Genomic DNA, 11,861 nt, shown 5'->3' with positions numbered 1-11,861 from the left:
CTTCCTGAAGTTCTGGCCTCTGCGACAGACCGTCCCCACGCCGACCCGACGACTCGGGGGCAGGACCCTCCCTTTCAAGGGCGGAATCGCTGGAACCCCGCCAAACAATAGGGCAGGCACGATGCCCTCTCGCTGCTCGAACTGTGGTCCGCGGACCTGCAGCCCGGATAGCCCTGGGGGCTGCTCGGAAAGACCGATTCCAGGCGTTCCTTGCCCGGCCCGCTGTGGTCCAAGGAGCCCTTGAACCAGATCCCCGGAAAAAACAGTGGCCGGATCCGTCTGGCTACATTTGCATTTCAGATACAGCCCCGACATTTTGGGGGTATAACTATAACCAGAGATGGCCTGGGACACACTTCCCATTAGGAAAAACCAAGCGCTATCGTTGTGTGTCTGTGACCGTCCTGCGTTTCTTTTCCGAAATCGTCCCTGGTGTGTTTACACCAGCGGCCCGTCAAGTTGCATGCGCTGCATTTGGTAGTTCTCTGATTGCTACCTGCCTCTTAGTATTTTTTTAAATGGTTCTTTTGAAATAATTAAAGATTTATCGGAAGCTGTCAAGAAACGCTCCGGGAGCGCAGCTCCGCGCTTCCCCCATGGTGCGTTATCTTACATGACTGCCGTCCAACAAGCCAGGGCTGGGAGCGGCCTTGGTCCCGGGGGTTATTCGCCAGACGTGGCGGCGGCCCGCCGGGACTCGCGGGCACCGCGCGGTCGGCGGAGCGCGCCCCATCCGCATCCAACTCCAGCTTTACCTTTCAACTTTACTTTTCTTTCAGCCACGCCCTCCCGCTCCCCAGCCGGTCCCGCCTCCCCCCAGCCTTCCGGGCGGGGGCGCAGGGGGCGCGGGGACAGGCCCGCGCGTCTCCCGGGGGAGCTCGGCCGAGACCCCATCCCGGGGGCGCCCCGGGGCGCGGAGGCCGCGCGGGCACCTCCCCGCCCGCGCCCGCCGCAGAATGGCGGGAGAGGCCCCGGGCGCCCGGGCCCTGAGGTCCCAGGGCTGGGGCGCGGCGGGGGCGGGGGCGCGGCGGGGGCGGGGCGCGGCGGCGCGGGCCACACCCCCAGCCGGGCGGGCCGAGTCCGGGCCGGCGCCCGGGCGTGCGGAGGGAGCGCGCGGCCCCGCCCAGGCCGCTTCCGCCCGGCCCCCCAGCAGCGCGCACGCAGCGACCGCGCGGCGGCGGCGGGCGCGGGACGAGAGGAATGAGCAGGCGGCCGGGCGCCCGCGGCCAGGACCCCGCCTCGCACCCGCCCGCCCGGGCCGCGCCCCCCGCCCGGGCCGCGCCGCGCCCGCCCCAACAGGCCGCTGGCCACTCCCACCGGCTGCCGCCGCCGCTCGTGCCCTGAGCGCCGCCCCGCGCCCCGCCATTGTGCCTGCCGCGCCGCCAACTGCGCCCCGCCGCCGACCGGGAGGCGGGGCCCGCGCATGGGTGGGCGCCGCTAATGCCGCCGCCGCCGCCGCGCCGCCCGCCGAGGCTGCGTCCCGGGAAGCCCGGCCCCCCGCGCCCCCCGGACCTGAGCGCGCCCCCATGGAGGCGCCCGGGCTGGCCGAGGCGGCCGCGGCGGACGCCGACTCCCGAGAGAGCTCGGGGGAGACCCCCGACGGCGCGCCCGCGCACTTCCCCGGCCCCGGGGCGTCCTCGCCGGAGCCGCCCGCCTACCGCCCGCAGGACTTCGACACGCTGGCCACCGTGGGTGAGTGCGACGCGCGGGGACCCGGCCCGCCAGGGCGCTCGGCGCCGCCCGGGAAGCCGGCGTCAGACAAAAGGCTCGTGTGCGGTCGCCCGGCCGCCGCCCGGGGAGGGCCCCGCCTGGGCCCGCCTGCTCGGGGTGTCCGCGCGGGGCTCCCCCCGCGCCCTGGGTCCCCCGAACGCCCCGAGACTCGGAGGGCTTCCTTCCGGCCCCCGAGAGCCTCCCCACCTGCGGGCGTTCCGCCCCGCGCCTCCAAAGTCTCCTGATTGAGACTTTGCCCCCCGCCCCCCAACAACCTTCCCGGTGTCTGGGACCCCCCGACGTCACAGAACTTGCTGGGGTCACGTCACATTGAGGACGTCGCGCGCCCTCCCAGGCAGGGGCTCCCGGGAACGGAGGCGGCGGCGGCCGCAGAGACCCTTGCAGACCTCACCTTGGCCAGGCTCCCCCTCTGCCCCGCGTCAGGATGCTCCCGCCTGGACTTGAGAGCGTTATCTGGAACTGGGGGGGTCAGGTGTCCCTTGGCGTTTTAGGGGCGCGGGGCGGCAGTGGGGGTGAATTACGCATTTCCCTACTCTGCCGTATTTTCCGTCTGTGTATCCGGAACTGGGCATTTCTTTTATCCGGCCCTGATTTCCTTTTTGTCGTCCTTCTTTGAACCTGACCACTCCTAGGCAGCTGGAAACGTGACGTCTCCAGTTCCCTGAGTGCCTGGATCCCAAAACGTGTTGGTGTATGGATCCCGCTCTGAGTGGGTCAGAATATCTCAAACTCTGCAAGGGCGCTGCCTTCAAGCTGTGGGCTCAAGCCAGCCTGTGGCTTCTTAGCAACTCTTTGTTGCTAAGGGAGTTGTCCCAACCTGTCAGGAAAGAATCAGTGGGGAAGGGGGCACATACCGTAAATGACCATGGAGCAGGGGTACCCAGGTACTTCTTCGGGCCCTTCCCCACCCTCTCTTGGAAGGGAGGAAGCATTGGCCTCAAGGGCATGGCTTGGGGCTTCGTATGACCAAGGGGCACAGCCAGAGTGGCATTAAAACTACTCAGAGTGGCATTAAAACCACTCAGAGTGGCCTTGAAACCTTCCCTTTTTGTCAGTAGCCTTTTGCCCATGTGTAGTTGGCTGTGAGGAAGGCGTGCCCAGGAAGCCTGGTTTGGGACTAGGAAACCCGATTTGGGATGGAGGGGACAGAAGGCACCCTCCCTCTCCCCTGCTTCTCTCCTCCTCTGCCTCTAAGCCTTGTCCATCTCCTTCATCTTCTCTCTCTCTGTCCATCTCTCTCTTCCTTTCCTGTTTTTCTCTCTCTCTCTGTCTCTGTCTCAGCTTCTCCATCTTCTCTCTCTCTCCCTTTCTTTTTCTCTGTCCCTCCCTCCCTCCCTCTCTCTCTCTCTCTGGGGCGCTCTGCAGGGCTGCTTTAAAAGCTGGCTGTGTTTTGCAGGGTAGGAGAGGAGGATAGAAACCTAGACCAGTGCAGTCACACGGGTAGGTGGAAACACAATTCAGCAATGGAAAGTTGGTGGAGGACCCGGCGGCCCTTGGCACAGAGCTCTGGCAACTGGATCTGTTTTGGGCACTTAAGCAAGTCTATTGTGAAAGGTGCCAGGGCATCAGGCGGGGCATGGGCTGGTGGGTGGGCTGCGGACGTGACGTAGCCTGGTGTCTGCAGCTGCCTGGGGGCCCTTTGAGCACTGCCTAGTGGGCATAGGGTGCCCAGTGAGTCATCTTGTCCTTAAAAATAGAATGTCACTGCCTCTGGGGACCGAGCAGGGCCGGGTGGGGGGGAAATGAGCTCTCCAGTAGTCTTTCCCTTTCTTAATGAAGAAGATACTTGCTCTTCAAGGATAACTTCCTGTGGGTTCCAAGGGTGTGAAGGGAGAGCCAGGTCACACACTTTCAGGATGTTGGACCAGCAGGGGCCTGGGACCCAGGGTGTGTGTGTGTGTGTGTGTGTGTGTGTGTGTGTGTGTGTGTGTGTGTGTGTGGCTTTGCAGTTTTGGTGGCTTTTTAAAATCACCTTTTGCCAGAACTTTCAATATTCTAGATTTATTTGCGCATGGTTAATCTAAGAAACTAAGAATAAGCTTTTTAAAAATTCCAAACCCATCAGAGGTGTTAGAGTTTCCAGTAACTTTAGACCATGAGGTGTCATGGACAAAAGTTAGGGGCTATGTTGGGCTCTTTACCCACAGTTAGAACGCAGTTGGGACCAGCGTGGTGCCTCTTCATCCTAAGCTTCGGGCCCAGGAAACTTAAGTTCCCTTTTGACTGCTCCTGGACCCATTCCTAACTGTCCCCCATCGCAAACAGGCACCCCCAGTGGCTCTGAATCGTCTGAGGCCATCTGTATGCATTTCTCCAGCTGAGCAAGGCTGCTTTCCACAACTTGAAACGAACCCACACACAAAACAGAAAACAAACCAAAAAAACCATCCTGACAAACCTCTCAGCCTTTCTTAACATAACCACAATCCCCACGCCCTTGGAACCTTCCAGAATGAGTCAGGGTGGAAGGACCAGGCTGGCTGGGCTTGTCCTCCACCCTGAAGTTCTGGCCTCACACAGTTCTGCATTTTCACCTGGTCTGATCTCCACGCCGGTGTGTGAGCTCTTCTTTTTCTCACCAACAGGCATTGTTTTCATCCTTTTCTTTTGCCTGTGAGCTGGGCCCCAGGGGGAGGCGCCCGTGGGACAGAATTGCTGACTCATAATCCCCCAAGGACGGTTGTGATGATCAGCAGAGGTGGATCACAGCAGGTGGGCACAGATGTGCTTCTGCATATGATTTAGCAAAACTGGCAGTGGCTGTTCAGATGGCAGGACCCCCCAGGAGGGTTGGCACCAGGATACCAAGACCCAGCTGGAAGCAGACGCCCCAGTTCATGGGGCGGCCATGACACCTTGGAGATAGAATAAGGAGGAAAGTCAGTGACCAGTAAGGTCTCAGATGGCCTTATTCTGTGCTCCTGGGTAAACTGTCTGTGGGAAGTTGTCCGTGTTCTAGGTTGAGTAGCTCTCCACTAACTCAGACAGCTTGGAAGAAAGCTCAGCTTGTGTTGGTGAAAAATCTCATGGGCATTTTTTAAAGAGCGAGGAAGGGACCTTGGGTCCTGTCTTGGCCAAACTGATTTCATAGATTGAGAAACAGGCTCAGTTACAGAAGGCATGGTGTGCAGCCCCCTGGTCCACATTCCTGGTCCCGGTAACCAGGCTTGATTTCTTGCTATGAGCACGAACAACGGTGCCATTAAAGATAAATGTATTGAAATGATAGGCGCACGGGGGAATTCCAAAACCTGCACCTAGTCCCATGCACCCTTCATGAAGTTTTCCCCCGTGACGTCTTCTGTAGGTGTCACCCAATATCAAAACCAGGACGCGCGCCGGCGTGGGGTCCATCCTGCTAAGGGACCACAGGCCTTAATCAGTGCTCCCACTTTTCACGGGAACTTGTTTGAGTTTGTGAGGAGGGGGCATGCGCGTAGTTTTGTGCAGTTTTATCCCGTACATCCATCTGGGCAGCCACCAGCACTGAGATCGAGGCACAAAGCTCATTCCCTGACCACAGAAATGTGCTTACGCCTGACACTTTGTATTTTTTTGCTATCACATCACGCTGTCAGAAAGTTGTATTTTCTTTAGACCGAGGAGACCTTCCGTAGTGAGTAATTAAACCTGCACTGTTGTCTCTTACGTTCATTTTCCTCCCTGCTGATAAGATTCTCTCATGCACTCTTGGTTCCCCAGAACCGGCCCGAATTTTTCTCCCTCCCACCTGGACTCCCAAACCATCACAGGGGCAGCGCGCCTCGCGGGTGGAATCCACACTGGGGAGATTGCCCACTGCATGTGAATGAATGACTTCTCCCCGGGGCCATGTTGGCAGAAGCCGTTAGCAGGGAATGTTGCTTATTGTGTAGCAGTACCCAGAAAATTGTGTTCACCTTTTAATCTGATTCACCTTGAGTGGGCATCACAGGAACTTGGAAAGTCAGGTAAAATGCGAGAAAAGAATATTTCTTTTTATAAAATTACGGAAAATACTGGAAAAGAATATTTTGTCTTACAGAAGCCCTGCAGGCTGTTCCTCCTCATTTAAAAAAAAAAACTTACTTGTTTTTTGGCCACTTCACGTGGCAGGTGGGATCTGAGTTCCCTGACCAGGGATCGAACCCGAGCCGCCTGCAGTGGAAGCACGGAGTCTTAACCACTGGACCGCCAGGGAAGGCCCCGTTCCTTCTCATTTTTTAAAAATTGCAGTGAAATTCACATAACACAAAAGGAACCATTTCAGAGGGAACCATGCCATGGTGCTTTACACATTCACAAAGTTGCATGACCCTCATCTCTGTAAGGTTCCGGAACATTTTCGTCTGCTGCCCCCGCAGGGTGACCCCAAATCTGTGAGCAGTCACCCCCTATTTCCTGCTCCTCCGGCTGCTGGGAACCCCCATCTGCTCTCTGTCTCCATGGATCTGCCTGTTGCATGTCCTCTTCATCTTACGCACTCTGCTTTCTTACTTTCCATCTCCAGGGGGACGGCGGGGGTGGGAGGAGGGGTGGGACTTTGGGAAGAGAAGCTTAGGAGATGCAGAGCCAGTAGTTCCCTGCTCAGGAGGAGAAAAGGAAAATGGGCCAGAGGATAGAAAGAATGGGATGGGGAGGGTCAGGTGAGGACCAGCCAGGAGGAGAAATGTGCAGTCAGTGAGAGAGACAGGAATGAGCAAACGGGTCACAGACACGTGCACACAGAACCTGCTGTCCTGGGTCGGATAGAGTCGCCCTTCTCCCCCAAATTCAGAACCTGGGAACCGGAACCTTGTTTGGAAGCAGGGTCTCTGCAGATGTGGTGCAGTGAAGGGTCTGAGATGAGGTCCTCCTGGAGGAGGGTGGCCCTGCATCCAATGACAGGGTCCTTCTAAGACACAGAAGAGGAGAGACACAGACACAGAGGAGAAGCCCCGGGAAGATAGAGGCAGAGACGGGAGGGAGGCAGCCATGAGCCCAGGGATGCCTGGAGCCCCCAGAAGCTGGAAGAGGCGGGAAGGACCCTCCCCTGGAGCCTCCGGAGGGAGCTCAGCCCTGGGACACCTTGACCTCAGACGTCTGGTCTCCAGGATGGGGGAGGGTGGATGCCTGTGGCTCTAAGCTCACAGTTTGTGGGAGCCCTAGGAAACTAATACACCTGCCAGAGAGGATTGCAGAGTTCATTCCTATGTGGCTTTACAGCTTGGTCCAGGAAGCAGTTTCCCCAAATCCTTGGAGGTGGAGGACACCAGGTTACATGTATTTTCCGGGGGTGTCCTCATCCCACACGGCATGTGGGTGTGGCTAAAGCAGAACTCACTGTTTGACAGAGGTCATCCCCCAAGCTGGATGGGGCAGAGTTAGTTCCCATGTGGTCAGGCCGAGGGGCGCTATCTTGAATCCATCCTGACCTTGTTGTCTTGATTGGCACCAGCTGCCATAACAGGATAGCGTCCACTGGGTGTCTTATCAACAACGCAGATTGATTTCTCCCAGTTCTGGAGGCTGGAAGTTCGAGATCAAGGTGCCGGTGTAGTTGGATTTGGGTGAGAGTTCTCTACTGCGTTGCACTGGCTGTCGTCTTGCTGTGTGCTCAGGTGGTGGAGAGTAGAAAGCTCTTATAAGGACACTCATCCCATCCGGGGAACCCCACTCTCATGACCTCATCTCCTCCTAATTACTTCGCGAAGACCCACCTCTGGATACCGTCACATTGGTGGGGAGGGGATAGGGCTTCAACCTGAGAATTTGGGGGGACACAGACATCCAGTCCATAACACTGGGCTGACTTCTCCTTACATGTCGCCCTGGCTTCTTCCTCCTGAGCTTCTGCCTTTGGGCTGCAGGTGGCTGCCCGAGCGCCAGCCTCACCTTGTCACATCCTGGATTCCTTACAGGAGGACACCTCTCTCCCTGGATCTGGGGGCAGCCCTCCTTGTCCCGACTTGGCTCCTCCGTGGGCATGAGCACATGGCGCCACGATGCTGCTCTCAGACCTGCTTCTGGGATGGGTCTCTCCACAGTTGGGGACCACCTAGGAGGCCATGTCTGTCACCGGAAGGCACGGGCAAAAGCATCACGTGACACAGACACAAGCTTCCCCTTGCCGGGGTCACTTGAAGCTTGTAAGCACGATGTTCCTCCTGAGAAACACGTGTTCACAATTCTCGGTACATCTCCTTCAGTCTCAGGAGCAACTTCTTGGGGCTTTCTTGGTATTTTCCCCCAAGTTTGTTTGTTTGTTTTCAAACACCCACATGTCACCACCTTCACACCATTTAGAAACGTTTCCCTTTTTCCTCTTTTCTTTGAAAAGTACAAATGCTCTTTTTTGCTGGGAAGAACAGTAAAGAACGGAGACGGGAAGGTTCACTTTTTCAAGATCATACCTGGTGTTCTGGTCAGAGCACAGTCATTTCCCTTGATTTTTCACAGGGACCCCCTGGAGGAGTGAGGCAGGACGGGGCATTTGGGGGTTTTCTCCCCAGATGGTCAGGGTGCTGGCTGACTGGGTTTCTGGTGAGAGCAGAGGGTTCCTGGTTGGCAGATGGCTGTCCTCTTGCCATGTCCTCACATGTCCTTTCCTGGGTGCCTGCGCAGAGAGAAGGAAGTGCCCTCTTGGATCAGGACTCCACCCATGTGACCTCATTACCTCCTTAGAGGTTACATGTCCAAATACGGTGCCACCAGGAGTTAGGGCTTCACCGTATGAATCTGGGGGAGACACAGACATGCAGTCCCTAACGGTGGTCGAGACAAGAATCAGGGGTAACTCCAAGGTTTGGGGGTTACGTGATTGGAAAGCTGTGCCACCACTTGGAGACACTGAGGGCTGGGGATGGAGCAGTGTTTGGGGGACAAGGCCAGGAGTGCCGTTCGGGACCTGGTTAGTTTGATCTGCCTGGGAGCCGTCTTTGTCGTTATCTACATCATCACCATCGCCTTCCACCGCCTGCTGCCACATCCTGCCACCTTCCGCCAGCATCATCTGCATCACTTCTGACCCTCGGGAAGCTTTCGTTCGATTGAAATTCACAGAAGGTTTTAAAGTGAACAGTTCAGTGGCGCAGTGTTGTGCGACCACCCCCTCTATCTGGTTCCAGAACATTTTCATCATCCCCCGAAGGACACTCTCTACCCATCAAGCAATCACTCCCCAGCCCCTGGCAAACACTCACCCACGTCTCTGTGGCTTTGCGTGTTCTGGACGTTTCACATCCGTGGAATCATACGCTGTCTGGCCTTTTTTGTCTGGCTTCTCTCACTGAGCTTCACATTCTTGAATTTTATCCTGGTAGCCTGTGTGAGTGCTTCATTCCTTTTTATGGCTGAGTCATATTTCATTGTGTTGGATGGACCTGTTTTGTTTCTCCTGTTGCATTCATTTGCTTAGAGAAACAATGTACCACAGGCTGGGCGGCTTAAACAATAGAAATTTATTTTCACACAGCTCTGGAGGCTGGAATCTGAGATCCAGGTGTGGGCAGGGCTGGTCCCTCCCGAGGCCTCTCTCCTGGGCGTGTAGACGGCCGTCTCCTCCCTGGGTCCTCGCAAGGTCGTCCCTCTGTGTGCGTCTGTGTCCTGATCTCCTCTTCTTCTAAGGACACCAGTCCTATGGGATCAGGACCCACCCTTGTGACCTCATTGTACCTTCATCACCTCTGTAAAGACCCCATCTCCAAATACAACCCCATCCTGCGGTGCTGGGGGTTAGGACTTCAAGATGAAATTCTTTGGGTGGGGGGACACAATTCAGCCCATAACACCATGAACCTTTTAATGCATCATGTGGTACCTCAGCCTCTTTGGAGTTCCCATGATGCACTAGTTGAGCCTCACCCCAGGTGGACTTGGCTGATTGGAACCAAGGTAAGCGCCATAACATCATCACCATCATCGTCTTTTCCAAACACAGGCTCATCTCGTTTTCCAGGACATACGATAGTGTCTTTGCATGGATTTGGCGCTCGCTCCTTTCAGCATACCTGTCGTGCATGCACCCTTCCGATGCTCAGAGCACCTCCTTGTTCTGACTCCGGGTCAGGGAGCCGGGGGAGGAGGGCAGGGCTGGGCCCGCACGGGAAGCCCAGGCCCAGCGTCAGCTCCTCTTCCCTGGTCTCCTGTTGGGATCTCTCTCGTGGCCTCTCGCACCTTTTGGCTAACAAATTACCTCAAACTCAGTGGCTTAAAGCAGCATGCATTGATTAACCTGCAGTTCCAAGGGTTAGGAGTCTGGAAATGGTACTACTGTTTTGTTTTTTTCTTTCTTTCTTTCTTTCTTTTTTGGCCGTGCTGTGCAGCTCGCAGTTTCTTGGTGCTCCGACCAGGGACTGAACAGTGCTCTCGGCAGTGAAGGCTCCCAGCCCTAACCACTGGACCGCCAGGGAATTCCCAGTATGGCTGGGTTAAAACCAAGGTGTGGGGGCTTCCCTGGTGGCGCAGTGGTTGGGAGTCCGCCTGCCGATGCGGGGAACGCGAGTTCGTTCCCCGGTCCGGGAAGATCCCACGTGCCGCGGAGCGGCTGGGCCCGTGAGCTGTGGCCGCTGAGCCTGGGCGTCCAGAGCCTGTGCTCCGCAACGGGAGAGGCCACGGCAGTGAGAGGCCCGCGTACCAAAAAAAAGAAAAAAAAAACAAGGTGTGGGCAAGGCTGTGTGCCTTTGGGAGGCTCCAGGGGAGAATTCGTTTCCTTGCCTTTTCCAGCTTCTAGAAGCTGCCCGCATTCCTTTGTTTATGATAATCTTCCTTCGTCATTGAAGACGGCATTGTCGGGTCAAACCCTTCTCATGCTGCTTCTCTCCTGTTTCTCTCGGATACTTCTAAGGACCCTGGTGATTGCACTGGATTCACCCAGCTGACCCAGGAGCATCTCCCTATTAAGGCTCTGCTGATTCACCTCTGTGGTTAGCACCTTGAAACTCAGTTCCCCTTTGCCATGTAAACGAACATGTCCCCGGGTTCTGGGGATTAGGACAGGGACATCTTATTCAGTGTATCGTGCGCTGATTCTTCTAATCTACTGTGTACGCCTCACCTGAGACGCGGCACTGCTTTGGAGAACGTGACGGGTGGATGGCTGCGCCCAGCCGGGCCTCAGCCCTGATCTGACGGCATTGACTTCTACAAATGGAGGGACCACAGTAACAATACAAAGCTCTTCCGTTACTACCTGGGAGGAGAAGTGGGAGCTCCACTGACCAACAGTTGGGGCTGGAAGTTGTGTGTGTGTGCGCCTGCCTGTGCACGCTGGGGAAGGGATTAATGAGTTACCCGAGGCTGTCACATCTTTTTTTTTTTGGGGGGTACGCGGGCCTCTCACTGCTGTGGCCTCTCCCGTTGCGGAGCACAGGCTCCGGACGCGCAGGCTCAGCGGCCACGGCCCACGGGCCCAGCCGCTCCGCGGCATGTGGGATCTTCCCGGACCGGGGCACGAACCCATGTCCCCCGCATCGGCAGGCGGGCTCTCAACCACTGCGCGACCAGGGAAGCCCTTGAATTTTTTTAAATGTAACAGGAATGTCCTTGACAGTCTTCAGGTATGGCTTGATCCAGGGCCTCAACTGATGTCATCAGGACTCAGTGTCTCTCTGTCTCTCATTTCTCTTTCTTCTTTGGTACATGACTCTTTGTTGCTACGTTATCACCATGTTTGTGAAGCATGAATACAATTAGGAGGAAGACTAAATTATTTCCCGCCCCACCACCATCTCATCTTTTACTGTTTGGATACGAAAGGGAGCCAAGTCTCATGGAGATGATGACAGCATAGGTGTTGGATGTTATCAACTACGCAAAATTCCAAGGCAACCAAAGACAAAAAAGGACTCAATAAGGTAGTAGAGGGGGATAGAAAGAGACAGGGGAAGGAATGCATCACAAAACAGGGGCTTAAAACAGTGTGTACTGCATCATCTTCTATAGGAAAAAAAAAGCAAACAAGTAAACAGAGGAGCTTGCAATGAACAGTCCTGAGAGAAGTGAAAGTGTCAATTTGTTGAACCGGGGGCCCCCGGACGGTGCAGTCTCCTCTTTTTTTTTTTTTTTTTTTTTTTGCGGTAGGCGGGCCTCCCACTGTTGTGGCCTCTTCCGTTGTGGAGCGCAGGCTCCGGATGCGCAGGCTCAGTGGCCATGGCTCACGGGCCCAGCCGCTC

General features: G+C 56.3%; 1 protein-coding gene across 1 annotated transcript in view; it reads left to right on the top strand.

The window, feature by feature from the left end:
- Positions 1 to 1,366: 1,366 nt before the first annotated feature.
- The window catches only part of PRKX (protein kinase cAMP-dependent X-linked catalytic subunit), a 92,925-nt gene continuing 82,430 nt past the window's right edge, over positions 1,367 to 11,861 (top strand). Inside the window, exon 1 of the mRNA XM_024115470.3 lies at positions 1,367 to 1,692. Within this exon, the coding sequence (XP_023971238.1) occupies positions 1,527 to 1,692 (166 nt within the window). The 5' untranslated portion in view covers positions 1,367 to 1,526. The remainder of the gene's footprint in view (positions 1,693 to 11,861) is intronic.

This window comes from Physeter macrocephalus, chromosome 7 (assembly GCF_002837175.3).
Source record: "Physeter macrocephalus isolate SW-GA chromosome 7, ASM283717v5, whole genome shotgun sequence".
Taxonomy (NCBI): Eukaryota; Metazoa; Chordata; class Mammalia; order Artiodactyla; family Physeteridae; genus Physeter; species Physeter macrocephalus.
The sequence above is the reverse complement of the archived record's forward strand: the minus strand, read 5'-3'. Positions and strand labels throughout refer to the sequence as shown.